We start from the raw sequence: 16,525 nt of genomic DNA on the forward strand, positions 1-16,525 counted from the left end.
TGACAGGGGAAACCTGACCCACATCCCCTGTCTTGCCCACGTGCTGAACCTGGTGGTGCAGAAGTTCTTGCGCACCTACCAGAGGATGGGCGAACTGCTGGAAACGGCAAGGAACGTTCTGCGTCACTTCCGGTGCTCGGCTGCAGCCTGTGCGAGCCTGGAAGACGTGCAAAAGGAGCTGGAGCTGCCACGCCTTCGGCTGATCCTTGACGTTCCAACTCGCTGGAACTCCACCCTGGCGATGTTGGAGCGTCTGGTTGAACAGAAGCACGCTGTCAACCAGTACCTTGCCCTGGCCACTGTTTTCGCCGCTCAGAAAAGGGACAAGACCAGCAACATCCCGTCCATCGTCCCCGATGACGACTGGAGGCACATGCAGCAGGTGTGCTTAGTGCTGGCTCCCTTTCTGCAGGCCACTAACATGGTAAGCAGGGACCATGCTATGGTCTGCGAGTGGGTGCCCCTGGTTTGTCTGCTGAACAGGGCCCTCGATGCTTTGCTGGAACAGGGAGCGGCAGCCTTGGACCAGCAGGAGCGGCAAGCAGCTGCACAGTCCACCTCTGAGGGGGAGGAGGAGGAGGACTTGGTGGAGGTCCTTGACCTTGTTGCTGATGAGGGGTATCAGCACAGCGCAGCTGAGTTGGTGCGGGGGTGGAGAGAGGATGAGGCTGAGGAGGCAGAGGAGGAGGATGAGGACAGCACTGCCGTCGATGTGCCAGCACACATGGCCCGCCTCTTCCCAATGGCAGCGCACATGCTGACGTGCCTGCGCAAGGACCCCAGGGTGATCCAGATGAAGCAGAGGGAGGACATCTGGATCAGCATGATGTTGGACCCGCGCCTCAAGGGGAAGTTGAGCCAGTTCCTGCCTCCTGCAGGAGGAGACCCAGCGCAACAAATAAGGAGCTTGCAGCAGGCCCTTGTTGAGCGCTTGGAGGAAGCCTTCCCCCAGCCTTCCACCCCCACTGTCCAGCCAGCACAGAGGCAGCAGCAGGTGCCTGCATCCAGCAGCAAGCGCCCCACAGACCTGCTGTCTCTCAGCAACGAGCTCTACAGGACTGTAGAGGCTCCGGCAGCAGTGACTAGAGAGGAGGTGCATGCAGCAGCATCCTCCTCCGGTCACAGCCAGCGCCTGACCCGCATGGTGGCTGACTACATGGGGTCCTACAGCGGGCTTGACAGCGATACCCCTGTTGATCCCATGGAGTATTGGGTCAAGCGCCTGGAGATCTGGAGCGAGCTGGCGCAGTACGCCCTGGAAGTGCTGTCCTGCCCCCCTTCCAGCGTGCTGTCCGAGCGCTGCTTCAGTGCAGCTGGTGGCGTGGTCACCGAGAAACGCTCACGTCTGTCTCACAAGTCTGTGGACAGACTGACGTTTCTCAAGATGAACCAGGCGTGGGTGGAAGGCGAGTTCCTGGCCCCTGTTGTCGGCGAGAGGGGGACATGAACTGGCTGCCGGAAGAACCATCGTTAATGTGCCTTACCACCCTTTACCACCTCCTGGCTCCTGCTCACTAAGCCAGCCTGGTTCACTTTGACTATTACGTCGCCTGCAGCCACACATTTTACATCTACAGTGGGCTGCTGTGTACTGCCCTTCTGCTGTCTGTCTGTCTGTGTTTCCCACTGCCAGGGTACACAGATTTACCTTCTGCTGCCGCTCTGCCACCAGCTATTACGTCCAACAATAGCTAGCTATATCTGTGTAATTTGCTGTAAAAAAAAAAAAAGTAAACCATTAAAAAAAAAAACAATTTTAAATTTTTTTGAGGTGCCCGGGTTGAAAACTGTGTTGTCCCAGTTGTGTATTGGACACGATGTGGGCTGCACGACCGCTGTCTGGGACCTCCTGTTGTGTTTATTTACAGCCCTGGTATCAACGCTAGGTACCAGGGCTATTATGTCAAGCTGCCTACCTACCTGCTGCCACACTCACACTACTCCTCCATTCCTCCTGCTGCTGCTGCTGTCTGTCTGTGTTTCCCACTGCCAGGGTACACAGATTTTACCTTCTGCTGCCACTCTGCCACCAGTTATTACGTCAAACAATAGCTATATCTGTGTAATTTGCTGTGAAAACAAAACAAAAAAAACATTAAAAAAAAAAAAGGTTTAATTTTTCTGAGGTGCCCGGGTTGAAAACTGTGTTGTCCCAGTTGTGTATTGGACACGATGTGGGCTGCACGACCGCTGTCTGGGACCTCCTGTTGTGTTTATTTACAGCCCTGGTATCACCGCTAGGTACCAGGGCTATTATGTCACGCTGCCTGCCTCATTGACTGCCTGCTGCCACACACATCCTCCTCCTCCTCCTCCTGCTGCTGAATTTACCTCCTGCTGTCTGTGTGTTTCCACTGCCAGGAAGCACATACAATGGTGCTTCCACCATGCGCCACCAGCTATTTTTTACGCTCAAAAATAGCTGCATTTCTTTAAAAAACAAAATATATATATATACTTTTTATTAATACTTTGTGATATTATTTTTAGAGGTGTCCGGGTTGAAAACTGTGTTGTCCCAGTTGTGTATTGGACATGATGTGGGCTTCACGACCGCTGTCTGGAACCTCATGCTGTGTATTTACGGCCTGGTACCACCGCTAGGTACCACACAGCCTATTATGTCTCGCTGCCTGCCTCATTGACTGCCTGCTGCCACACAATCATCCTCCTCCTCCTGCTGCTGCTGCTGAATTTACCTCCTGCTGTCTGTGTGTTTCCACTGCCAGGGAGCACATACAATGGCGCTTCCAACATGCGTGCGCCACCAGCTATTTATTACGCTCAAAAATAGCTGCATTTCTTTAAAAAAAAATATATAAAAGAGAAATAAGTGAAGAAGAAGAAGACGATATAGAAGAAGAAGAAGATATAGAAAAAGAAGAAGAAGAAGGAGAAGAAGAAGAAGATATAGAAAAAGAAGAAGACGAAATAGAAAAATAATAATAAGAGGAGGATATAGAAAAAGAAGATATAGAAAAAGAAGATATAGAAGAAGAAGATATAGAAGAAGAAGATGAAGAAGAAGAAGATGAAGAAAAAGAAGATGAAAAAGAAGATGAAGAAGATGAAGATGAAGAAGATGAAGAAGAAGATGATGAAGAAGAAGATGATGAAGAAGAAGATGATGAAGAAGATGAAGAAGATGAAGAAGAAGAAGAAGAAGAAGACGAAGAAGAAGAAGAAGAAGAAGAAGACGATATAGAAGAAGAAGAAGAAGAAGAAGAAGACGATATAGAAGAAGAAGAAGAAGTAGAAGAAGACGATATAGAAGAAGAAGATATAGAAGAAGACGATATAGAAGAAGAAGAAGAAGAAGAAGAAGATATAGAAGAAGAAGAAGAAGATATAGAAGAAGAAGAAGAAGAAGATATAGAAGAAGAAGATATAGAAGAAGAAGAAGATATAGAAAAAGAAGATATAGAAGAAGAAGAAGATATAGAAGAAGAAGATATAGAAGAAGAAGAAGATATAGAAGAAGAAGAAGATATAGAAGAAGAAGATATAGAAGAAGAAGAAGAAGATGAAGAAGAAGAAGAAGAAGATATAGAAGAAGAAGAAGAAGATGAAGAAGAAGAAGAAGAAGTATATACACTACTGAACAGAATTTTGGACACAACTTCTCTTCTCTTTCCACCTTTTTTTTTTTTTAAAAGAACATCCCCACATAATCACTTGCTGTTGTTACTTGGAAAAACAGATGTTTCTTGCATCATTCATCCTCAAAACAAGTGTTGGAAGCTATTTAAAGCCAATTCGAATAGTCAGCTCGAATAATGAGCTCGAATACCGACTCGAATAGTGAGCTCGAAGTCCGAGGTCGAATCGAATAGTAAAAAATATTCGACTCGAATATTCGACCGAATTCGAATAATTTACTATTCGAATTCGACCAAACTCGAATAATAAAAAGGGGTATCCGAGCATCACTGCTCTCTATCACTCACTAGCTAAAGGGGCTCCCTGTCACTCACTCACTACCTAAAGGGGCTCCCTGTCACTCACTCACTACCTAAAGGGGCTCCCTGTCACTCACTCACTACCTAAAGGGGCTCCCTGGCACTCACTCACTACCTAAAGGGGCTCCCTGGCACTCACTCACTACCTAAAGGGGCGCTCCCTGTCACTCACTCACTACCTAAAGGGCCTTCCTGTCACTCACTCACTGCCTAAAGGGGCTCCCTGTCACTCACTCACTAGCTAAAGGGGCTCCCTGTCACTCACTACCTAAAGGGGCTCCCTGTCACTCACTCACTACCTAAAGGGGCTCCCTGTCACTCACTCACTGCCTAAAGGGGCTCCCTGTCTGTCACTAGCTAAAGGGGCTCCCTGTCTGTCACGAGCTAAAGGGGCTCCCTGTCACTAGCTAAAGGGGCTCCCTGTCACTCACTGCCTAAAGGGGCTCCCTGTCACTCACTGCCTAAAGGGGGTCCCTGTTACTCACTGCCTAAAGGGGCTCCCTGTCACTCACTAGCTAAAGGGGCTCCCTGTCACTCACTAGCTAAAGGGGCTCCCTTTCACTCACTGCCTAAAGGGCTCCCTGTCACTCACTGCCTAAAGGGGTCCCTGTTACTCACTGCCTAAAGAAGCGGTCTCTCATTATGTGCATTTACTGATGAAAGGCTGTCTGTCATTACGTGCATTTACTGGTGAAACGGTGTCTCTTATGTGCATTTAGTGGGGAAATTTTGTCAGTAAAAATAATCTTTCTCAGTAAATTTTTAGGTATTTGCCAGTAAAAAATAACATGAAAGGTTGGCAACACTGGCAGGCTGCGCAGCGCAACGGGAAAAATACAGGCAGCCCACCTCACGCTTGGGCTTGGCGGGGGGAGGAGCCACCGACAGCGAGCGAGAGTAGGGTGGCCGCAGGCAGCCATAAATACGCAGTGTGTGACTGCGTTGCACTCGCAGAACCACTCAGCCTGCGTCAGTCCAGAGACTAGCAGACTCGCAGGCAGCCAAAGCCAGCCAGGAGCAAGCCAATGGAAGAGGGGTAGGAATGGGGTATCACCAGGGGCGTAGCAATAGGCCCTGCAGCGCCTGCGCCCGCGGGGGGGCCCGCTCGGGGCCGTTTTTTGGGGGCTGGAGGGGTGGCAGCATGAGGGGAAAGCCTTGCCCACAGTCGGCGGGGAGAGGGGAAGTTCCCCCCTCTCCCTCACCTCGGGGCTCTCCCCTCTGCGCTCCCCTCCAGCTAGTCAATGTGTGTGGGCAGCGGGCAGCGGCGGCGGGATACATACCTTCTTCCTTGCGTTCCATCGCCGCCTTCTCGCTCTAGCGGCTGACGTCACTTCCGGAAGCGGAAGTGACGTCAGCCGCTAGAGCGAGAAGGCGGCGATGGAACGCAAGGAAGAAGGTATGTATCCCGCTGCTGCCCGCTGCCCACACACATTGACTAGCTGGAGGGGGATTTTCAGGTGTCTGCTGCCCACATTACGATTTTCAGGTGTCTGCTACCCACATTACGATTTTCAGGTGCCTGCTGCCCACATTACGATTTTCAGGTGCCTGCTGCCCACATTACGATTTTCAGGTGTCTGCTGCCCACATTACGATTTTCAGGTGTCTGCTGCCCACATTACGATTTTCAGGTGTCTGCTGCCCACATTACGATTTTCAGGTGCCTGCTGCCCACATTACGATTTTCTGGTGACTGCTGCCTACATTATGATTTTCAGGTGTCTGCTGCCCACATTACGATTTTCTGGTGTCTGCTGCCCACATTACGATTTTCTGGTGTATGCTGCCCACATTAGGATTTTCTGGTGACTGCTGCCCACATTGCGATTTTCTGGTGACTGCTGCCCACATTAGGATTTTCTGGTGACTGATGCCCACATTGCGATTTTCTGGTGACTGCTGCCCACATGGTGATTTTCTGGTGACTGCTGCCCACATTGCGATTTTCTGGTGAACTCTGCCCACATTACGATTTTCTGTCCCACATTACGATATTCTGGTGAACGCTGCCCACATTACGATTGTCTGGTGAATGCTGTCCACGTTACAATTTTCTGGTGACTGCTGCTCACGTTACGATTTTCTGGTGAACTCTGCCCACATTATGATTTTCTGGTGAACTCTGCCCACATTATGATTTTCTGGTGAACGCTGCCCACATTACGATTGTCTGGTGAATGCTGTCCACGTTACAATTTTCTGGTGACTGGTGCCCACATTACGATTTTCTGGTGAACTCTGCCCACATTACGATTTTCTGGTGAACTCTGCCCACATTATGATTTTCTAAAGGCCCACATTACGATTTTCTGGTGAACTCTGCCCACATTACGATTTTCTGGCCCACATTACGATTGTCTGGTAAAATGCTGCCCACTTTACAATTAATTTACAGTGAAACGCTGCCCCATTACGATTATTTGGCACCTATGGGGGGGGGGCCCCATCCAAATATTCGCAGGGGGGCCCAGTGATTTCTAGTTACGTCCCTGGGTATCACATGCATGCGTAAAGAGGTGGAAGGTGTGATTAGGCAGGACATGGGTGTGGTTATGTGGTTGGGCGCGGTTAATTTAACCACTCCCATAGGCGCCAGAGAAAATCTTGCAACCAGGTGCCAGGCACCCCAGGCTCACCCCTGATTGCCTGGGTATGTTTGTTGTGTTGGTCCTATAATCTGTCCAGGGAATTTATGCTTTATAATGTAGCATTTTATTGCAGTGTTTTTAGTATTCTGGAGTGGTTAAAGAGAGTCTGAAGCGAGAATAAATCTCGCTTCAGACCTCATAGATAGCAGGGGCATGTGTGCCCCTGCTAAAACGCCGCTATCGCGCAGCTTAACGGGGGTCCCTTCACCCCCAAATCCCCCTCTGTGCAGCGGGGGAGCGTTTCCGCATTGGGGCAGGGCTAACCGCCGCAGCCCTGCCCCACGCGCGTCTGTCAGCGCGTATCTCCGCCTCTCCCCCGCCCCTCTCAGTCTTCCTTCACTGAGAGGGGCGGGGGAGAGGTGGCGATGTGCCGCTGATAGACGCGCTGTGAGGCAGGGCTGCAGCCGTTAGCCCTGCCTCCAGCAGCAGCAAAATCTATGACCAATTTGGTCGTTGATTTTGCGGGGGGGGTTGGGGGTGAAGGGACCCCCATTTAGCCGCGGGATAGCGGCGTTTTAGCAGGGGCACACGTGCCCCTGCTAACTATGAGCTCTGAAGCGAGAATTATTCTCGCTTCAGTGTCTCTTTAAGCACTTGTATTATTATCCTATTTAAGTGTGAAGTTTAATTAGGTATGTATGTATAATACAAATTGGTATTACCAGTCAGTTTTGTGACCCAGTGCTAAGGTGCGTGTGTGCATGTGTGTCAGTCAGCAGCAGTGTGTGTATATATATGTGCGTGTTGGCAGCAAAGTTTTTAAACATAAGTGTGAGCCGGGCCTTATGCTGGGAATACACGGGTTGATTCTGGGGCTTGATTCTGGCGCTCGATTCTGCGCCCAATCGTTTTTGCCACTCAAATCTGTGGGCGATTCTCTTATTTTCCGCTTGTTTTTCTTATCTTTTTCCATTGTCTCCAATGCAGAATCGAGCGGCAAAACGATCGGACGTGTCGGAAATTATCTATCGAGCCATCTTATCAGCTCAGGATCAAGCCGTGTATTACCAACACTAGGTTTGGGCTGATCTCTGCTACTTTCAATGTGTACAGTATAAGCTGTTATTCTGTTCCTGTACTGCTAGTAAACTAGCGGCAGTGTGTGATCTCTGCTACCCCCAGCGTGTACAGTATAAGCTGTTACTCTGTGCCTGTACTGATAGTAAACTAGCTGCAGTGTGTACTGATCTCTTCTACCTCCAGTATGTACAGTATAAGCTGTTACTCTGTGCCTGTACTGATAGTAAACTAGCTGCAGCGTGTGCTGATCCCTGCTACTTCCAGTATGTACAGTATAAGCTGTTACTCTGTGCCTGTACTGATAGTAAACTAGCTGCAATGTGCTGATCTCTGCTGCCTCCAGTATGTACAGTATAAGCTGTTACTCTGTGCCTGTACTGATAGTAACCTAGCTGCAGTGTGTGCTGATCTCTGCTACCTCCAGTATGTACAGTATAAGCTGTTACTCTGTGCCTATACTGATAGTAAACTAGCTGCAATGTGCTGATCTCTGCTGCCTCCAGCATGTACAGTATAAGCTGTCACTCTGTGCCTGTACTGATAGTAAACTAGCTGCAGTGTGTACTGATCTCTTCTACCTCCAGTATGTACAGTATAAGCTGTTACTCTGTGCCTGTACTGATGGTAAACTAACTGCAGCGTGTGGTGACCTCTGCTACCTCCAGTATGTACAGTATAAGCTTTTACTCTGTGCCTGTACTGATAGTAAACTAGCTGCAGCGTGTGCTGATCCCTGCTACCTCCAGTATGTACAGTATAAGCTGTTACTCTGTGCCTGTACTGATGGTAAACTAACTGCAGCGTGTGGTGATCTCTGCTACCTCCAGTATGTACAGTATAAGCTGTTACTCTGTGCCTGTACTGATAGTAAACTAGCTGCAGCGTGTGCTGATCCCTGCTACCTCCAGTACAGAGCCGGATTAAGGCTAAATGGGGCCCTAAGTAAAGTAACTGATTTGGGCCCCCCCCCCCCCATCATGTCATAATAGAATCAGAAGATGCAGCTGCACAGCAACATGCCGCACACACCGGGGCAGCCGAGCTACTGGTTGCTATGGGCAACAGCCCGCTTTCCTCTGTGGGTGCACAATGCAGGGAATAGCAGCGGCAAAATGCAGAGTGAGGTATGAATAGCTGGGACATTTGCACTCAGGGGCTGGGGCACACCCTGTGAAGAGGGCGCCAGATATCACAGCAGCAGCACTTTCCCCCTGCATCTACAGCCTGGCAATAGCAGAAAGCTCTGGACACCACCAAACCGGAAGCCGTTCCCCAGACAGAATTACATAACCACCCCCACCACCGAACAACCGATTTCCTCCCAAACTAGACAGCCACCATGCAGCCTCCATCCCAGTGAATATGATAGTCCAGCAGAGAAGGGCAGCCGCAGTGGGGGAAAATGACAGCACCAGATGACTCACATTCACCTATTGCGATCCAAGCAATAGAGGTCCCATCATCCGGAGCCCATCTGTCTCCTCTAGAGTGCTGCCGCTCTCTTCCTACTACTATTACTACTTCCTGTCTGATCTGAGGCTGCACTGTAGAAGAGACAGATGGGTTTCAGATAATGGGATCTCTATCGCTTGGATCATGGATAGGTGAGTGTGCGTTTGCCATCTGTTGCTCTTATTCTTGCTGCAGCTGTGGTTCTCTGTGGGAAGGGAGGGAGGAGTGGGCAGTGGCAGAGCGCACAGTAGCAGGAGGGGGACCTAGGAGGAGAGCCTGGCTCTGAAGACAATCAGCAGCGCAGGGCAGCGCAGGGCATCATTTGATAAGACAAGACAAATAACATTTGTATCGCGCTTTTCTCCTGGCAGACTCAAAGCGCCAGAGCTGCAGCCACTAGGACGTGCCCTATAGGCAGTAGCAGTGTTAGAGAGACTTGCCTAAGGTCTCCTACTGAATAGGTGCTGGCTTACTGAACAGGCAGAGCCAAGATTCGAACCCTGGTCTCCTGTGTCAGAGGCAGAGCCCTTAAAGAGACGCCGAGCAGTGCCTGTGGGTATGCCTTTAAGCATACCCACAACTAATTAATTACATCCTCACACCTACCAGCATGATGTTTGTAATTATATCCCCCTGAGTTCCTTATATTTCATTGCATTGTGCTGAATCGAGCTGCCGACTTTGGAGAAAAATCGTCCTGTGTAATACAATGTAACTATGGAAAGATGCATATCATTTTGAAGCTCTCTTTCTCCTCTTTCCAATGATAGATAAACAGCCACCCTACGCCGTTTAGTTTTCGCTATTTTCGCAATCGAAATTGCCGCGTCTGTGATTTCGATCGTGAAAATAGCGAAAACTAAAAGGCATAGGGCGGCGATTTATATATCATTGGAAAGAGGAGAAAGAGAGCTTTAAAATGATATGCATCTTTCCATAGTTACTGCACTGTTCAGAGTCCCTTTAACCAGCCACCGCTGACAGGATGGTGAGGGCTGGTTTATGTGCTGATGGGGCCCCTTTGACTCTGAATGGGGGCCCCAAGCGACTGCTTTTGTTGCCTGGTCGGTAATCCGGCCCTGCTCCAGTATGTACAGTATAAGCTGTTACTCTGTGCCTGTACTGATAGTAAACTAGCTGCAGCGTGTGCTGATCCCTGCTACCTCCAGTATGTACAGTATAAGCTGTTACTCTGTGCCTGTACTGATGGTAAACTAACTGCAGCGTGTGGTGATCTCTGCTACCTCCAGTATGTACAGTATAAGCTGTTACTCTGTGCCTGTACTGATAGTAAACTAGCTGCAGCGTGTGCTGATCCCTGCTACCTCCAGTATGTACAGTATAAGCTGTTACTCTGTGCCTGTACTGATAGTAAACTAGCTGCAGCGTGTGCTGATCCCTGCTACCTCCAGTATGTACAGTATAAGCTATTACTCTGTGCCTGTACTGATAGTAAACTAGCTGCAATTTGCTGATCTCTGCTGCCTCCAGCATGTACAGTATAAGCTGTTACTCCGTGCCTGTACTGATGGTAAACTAACTGCAGTGTTTGCTGATCTGTTACCTCCTGTATGTACAGTATAAGGTGTTGCTCTGTGCCTATACTGACAGTAAACTAGCTGCAGTGTGTGCTGATCCCTGCTACCTCCAGTATGTACAGTATAAGGTGTTGCTGATCCATCTGAAAATGGCGCCTGAGAATAATGGCGCACGGTGTTGCCGCTAATCCGTTTGTCGCTTATCGCTATTTAACGTTAAAGCCTTATTGTTATTTAACGTTAAAGCCTTATTGTTGTTTAGCGTTAACACACAGAACCCTCTCTGTACCTATCCCTAACCCCTAAACCCCCTGGTGGTGCCTAACCCTAACCACCCCCCTGGTGGTGCCTAACCCTAACCACCCCACTGGTGGTGCCTAACCCTAAGACCCTGCTGGTGGTGCCTAACCCTAAGACCCCCCTGGTGGTGCCTAACCCTAAGACCCCCCCGGTTGGTGCCTAACCCTAAGACCCCGGGGGGTGGTGCCACTACCTAACCCTAAGACCCCCCTGGTGGTGCCTAACCCTAAGACCCCCCTGGTGGTGCCTAACCCTAACCACCCCCCTGGTGGTGCCTAACCCTAACCACCCCCCTGGTGGTGCCTAACCCTAAGACCCCCCTGGTAGTGCCTAACCCTAAGACCCCCCTGGTGGTACCTAATCCTAAGACCCCCCCCCCCAGTGGTGTCTAACCCTAAACTTCACCGTTTTGCAGTTAAATAACGTCTGCAGTTTGGCTTATGTAGGGCGCTATTGATAAATAACGTTAGTGTGTGCCACTATTGATAAATAACGTTAGTGTGTGCCACTATTGATAAATAACGTTAATGTGTGCCGTTTTTCTTCTTTTTTCCCTGTGCGCCATTATTTTGCAGTACTAACGATAAATAGCAATAAGCGTATCTTTTTAATGCGGCGCCATTTTTATGCATAAGCGCTGTGCGCCATTATTCACTGATCCCCTTTACTGATTGTAAACCAGCTGTATTGTATGTACAGTATTAGCTGTAAAGCCTGGTACACACATACAATTTTGAATAGCCAATTTTATTACTTCTAGGTATTATGAGAGCCCAGCTCTGTTCACAGTATTCAAAGTCTCTTGGCCCTCATACTACATGCAGTGGTAACAGAGCAGGGACAAGGTCCTCCAGCACCCAAGGCTGAGACACCAAAGTGCGCCCCTCCACCCCTCCCACCCCAGTCGTCACACACTGATTGCTATTAGACAAAGGCCACATACAGACATCAGACCATAGTCTTTAGAAAATGAAAGATCACAGACCAATCTTACCACCCTTCATGTAGTATAAGAGCCATACTCTACACAGTCTTTTCTATGGAGCTGAACTCCCCATCAGAAAAAAATCTTTGCAAGATGCTGAACACACAGATCCTGTACAGACACAAAAGATCAGTATCTGCAAAAGATCTGTTCCTGCCAGAAATCCATTCCTGCAAATTGCAATGATAGTCTATGAGATCTGCAGATCATCATACACACATGATTTAACTGACATTCATCTGCAGATCCGCAGATCTGAAAATCCATCCTGGTGGATCTGATCTGCAGATGAATGTCAGTTAAATCATGTGTGTATGATGATCTGCAGATCTCATAGACTATCATTGCAATTTGCAGGAATGGATTTCTGGCAGGAACAGATCTTTTGCAGATACTGATCTTTTGTGTCTGTACAGGATCTGTGTGTTCAGCATCTTGAAAAGATTTTTTTCTGATGGGGAGTTCAGCTCCATAGAAAAGACTGTGTAGAGTATGGCTCTTATACTACAGGAAGGGTGGTAAGATTGGTCTGTGATCTTTCATTTTCCAAAGACTATGGTCTGATGTCTGTATGTGGCCTAAGAGTGCCACAGGGCCCACAACCTCCCCAACACCTTAATATCCAGTTATCTGGCTTGCAGTCACTGCTATGTATCCCCTTTTCTTATTTCTTTCTGCTTCAAACACAATTAGGAATGACAGCTGAATGAATTGTGCGCCCCCTCCTACACTGCGCCCTGAGGCTGGAGCCTCTCCAGCCTATGCCTCGGCCCGGCCCTGAGTGGTAAAATTGGTCAGTGATTGACCAATCCAAATTGAATGTGTGTATGCATCTTTATTCTATGCCTATACTGATAGTAATCTAATCTAATTAAAGGCATCTTGCTACTAATTGCCCTATTTCCTCTGGGTGCTGCGTATGTCTGCAAATTGAACGTCGCAGAGGTCTACATGAAAAGGGCGCCGGTAAAAAAGGGCGCCTGGTGGAGCCCATATATACCAACTTCGGCTACAAAAAAAAGGCGCCTGGTGTAGCCCATATAAACTCCGGCTACAAAAAAGGCGCCTGGTGTAGCCCATATAAAAACTTCGGCTACAAAAAAACTCTGGGATGTGTAAATTACTATTCCCCCTCCAGGGCGCCATGGATAGTGGGGGAATGAAATAATTCGGCTTCCAGCACTTGTAGCCCATATAAAAACATAGGCTACAAAAAAAAGGCAGTAATATGGGCTACAAAGGGGCACCTTGCTGTAGCCGAAAACCTTGTAGCCGAAAAAAATATGGGATACAAAGGGCGCCATACTGTAGCCGAAAACCTTGTAGCCGGAAAAATATGGGCTACGAAGGGGAGCCCGCTTGTAGCCTATATCAAAACTCGGGCGCCCTTTTCTACACCTTGTAACCCATATTTCCAGAAATAACATTGATGTCTATGGCGGCGCCCTTTTCATACAGGCAGCTCGGGCGCCCTTTTCAACTGATCCCCGTCGCACCCATGCTGCTGCAAAGCTGAATTGATATAGCCATGCCATGCACAGCTATAGGGATTCGGATATGTGTGTGCGTCGGGTGTTGTGGGGGGGGGGGGGGGCGCGGTTGTTGCTGGGGGGGGCCCACATCCAGATTCCGCATCGGGGCCCGGAGGTTTGTAGCTACGCCACTGTTGCTAGGGCTTCTGCTGGGAGCCCTCTGATTGGCTCCAGGACGTCATCACCTTAGTTACAGTATTTCGGGTCCGGATATCCGTGTATGCGCCCAACTATCTGCAGATAGCTATCCGGATTTGGACCCAACTATCTGGAAACCGAATATGATCCGGATAGGCCTAAAAAGTTCGGATATCCGGGTTACCCGAATATCCAGAATCTGAATGAGCAACCCTGATAAATACAATAAATAAATAATAAATAAACAGGCAACCACAGGGCTATATGAATATACTCACTTGGGCAGCAGTCTTTCATAGTGCAGGCTTGAACTTCCTCAGTGTATCCTTCACACTCGCCCTGACCAATGCACACTCTCTGTCTCCTTTGAACCCCTTCCAGGCATGAGACGGTACATGCACCCCAATTGCTCCACTCAGACCAGGCTGCTTGGCTGGGAGAGATAGAAGAATCATAAGTGTGGGGTCAGAGAAAGATACCCACAAACAAACCGGTAAAGACACTGGCCAACCCATACTAATCAGTAGTGCCTAAAGCAGGCATGGGCAAACTTGGCCCTCCAGCTGTTACGGAACTACAAGTCCCACAATGCATTTGCCTTTATGAGTTATGACTATGGCTGTCAGACTCCTGCAATGCATTGTGGGACTTGTAGTTCCGTAACAGCTGGAGGGCCAAGTTTGCCCATGCCTGGCCTAAAGTGTACCCAAACCCTTGCACAGCCCACAATGAAAGTTCTTTATTTCACGTATTGTTTCTGAAGACATTCATTGCTCTGTTCTTTGTTTGTTTAGCTAGATCAAAGTGTCTTATTAGTTCTTATCAGCAACTGTGAATAGACTGCAGAAGAGCTCTGCCAAGGCAGCTCTGCAAATACAATAAACACTGAAGCTTCACCCTTTGAACGTGCCCTACAAAAGTAAAACTAAGTTAAAACTTCAGGGTGGGGGAGGTTAGGGTTCCCATAAATTGTAATGAAGTTGTTTTTTTCTTTACCATAAAAGTTATAATGCTGTGTTTAATATTTTCGAGCTGAGGAAATTCTGAGTTTAGTTCCACTTTAAAAGTGGCTTGATTGGCAGTCTGGATAGATTTATAGGGCATGTCAGGAATCAGGAGGCGAAGGATATGCTGGGTTAGACCTAGGAACTATTGATAAGCTTCATCCTGGACATGGGCCTAAGTTGAGTGGCTCTTACCACTTGACCAGATTTAGGATTTCTTTCGGGATAGGTCTTGTTGGGCCGCGGAGGTCTGATTGAGGTTTGGAGGGCTGAGACTACTTCTTTACTACTTCTTTTTCCTCCCCTTTTTTCCTTTGTTTCTCTTTTATCTCTTCTCTCTTAGGTACCCAATTATAATCATTATGTTCTTTGTATCAACGGATAATAGAATGACATTGATCTCACTGGGATGGTCTGGTCTGTCTGTACTTTTGAGCACCATGCCTGGTGACACCAAGCAGCAAAGTAAGGTACCATTCATTAAGGTGTTGGACTGTTGTTGGTGCATCATCCTGCCAGCGATGTTCAGATGAAGATGGGCTTCCACATAGGCTCTGAGACATGGATGAACATTTGCCTCTTAAAACAGTTGATTGTGACAGCAGTTTACTGGCACATTTCAGCTTTGAACTTAGTGTGTCACCCTTTCCAGGAGCTGCACCAATGTTACAGTGCAGCTCCAGGAAGAGTGCGGAATTGCTAGAAGCAGTGTCAATTTATGCTCTCTGCTTGTGTTTTTCTGAAGGTGGCCACACATTGTTCAATTTTTATTTTTTAGTGTAAAAACAAAATATATAGATCAATCAAATAGAATTTTTCAGAAAAAGTTTAATTTTACTTGTTTGGGGACAGCACTGTTTATTGCTGTTGTTGTTTTAAAGATATCACACTACCAAAAGTTATGAATAAGAAAAACCTGTACAGCCAATGCAGGCCTGGATTACTGTCTTGGAAAATCCAGTTTATAGTGTATGGTGTAAGGGGATATTGACCTCAGAGTCATGAGATTAAATCACTGGTTGCCCCTTTTGGGGGCTCATCCGGGATGCCACATTATTTCCAGGGGCACCTCAGAAGTATTGGGCTTGAGATGTCAATAGTTATTGGTGGTTCAATACAAGTGGCAATGATATGTTCCGTTGTTACAAGCTCTGTATAAACTTTTTTCTGCTCACCCTACTTACCAACAGGCTTGACAAGGTGAATTAGCATCATTCTTAAAAGCATAATTAGTATTCAAACAGCAATCATTCCCGGACACTCCATCTCCAAGATATCTTGTACATCCACCAGTCACTCTGTCCACATCAGCATAACAGAGAACATTGTCTGACCCTACAAAGAGAAGATTAACAAAAAGAATAATCATTTCTTGTCACAAATGGTGGCATAGTATCAGGGCCGGAGCTACCATAGGAAAAAATGGGCAATTGCCCCAGGGCCCCAGAGCCTGTAGGGGCCCCCAAGGTGTCCCTCCCCATCTTAACTGTTGCTCCCCAGGGACTCTGCAGAGTCTGTTAAGTTGGGAGGTGATTGGGGGAGGGTCAGCAATCAGCTCAGGGGCCCATGATGGAAATTTGGCTGCAACAAAGGGCCTCTAATGACCCTTTTTGGTCGGTTTGTGTCTGTTGGGGGGGCCCCCAGGCTAATTTTGCCCTAGGGCCCAATTGTTACTTGAACCGGCCCTGCCTAGTATTGATGAACGAAGTACTGAAACTTATAACAACCAGCTTTCACTTTGCAGTAGGCAGATCAGTAAAAGGGAAATTCTAATGGACTGCTATGGTCAACTAGGATGAGGCTGGTTTCACACTGTAGTGTAAACCAGTGTTAGGAATGCGGTGCGTCGCTTTTGCCACACCGCATCGCTCCGCCAGAATCAGCCCTTCAGGGAACGGGGTGTTCTCTGCGTTAGTACGCGGTGTTCCCTGTCTGGCCAGCAGCCAAGC

At 48.1% G+C, this 16,525-nt stretch overlaps 1 protein-coding gene across 1 annotated transcript in view; it reads right to left on the reverse strand.

Moving 5' to 3' along the window:
* The window catches only part of LOC137527786 (properdin-like), a 95,838-nt gene that overhangs the window by 65,229 nt on the left and 14,084 nt on the right, over positions 1-16,525 (reverse strand). The window contains exons 2-3 of the mRNA XM_068248686.1: positions 15,761-15,911; positions 13,851-14,005 (exon numbers count right to left, since the gene is read on the reverse strand). Of these exons, the coding sequence (XP_068104787.1) occupies positions 13,851-14,005; positions 15,761-15,911 (306 nt within the window). The remainder of the gene's footprint in view (positions 1-13,850; positions 14,006-15,760; positions 15,912-16,525) is intronic.

The sequence above is a fragment of the Hyperolius riggenbachi genome, chromosome 8 (assembly GCF_040937935.1).
Source record: "Hyperolius riggenbachi isolate aHypRig1 chromosome 8, aHypRig1.pri, whole genome shotgun sequence".
NCBI classification, from domain to species: Eukaryota; Metazoa; Chordata; class Amphibia; order Anura; family Hyperoliidae; genus Hyperolius; species Hyperolius riggenbachi.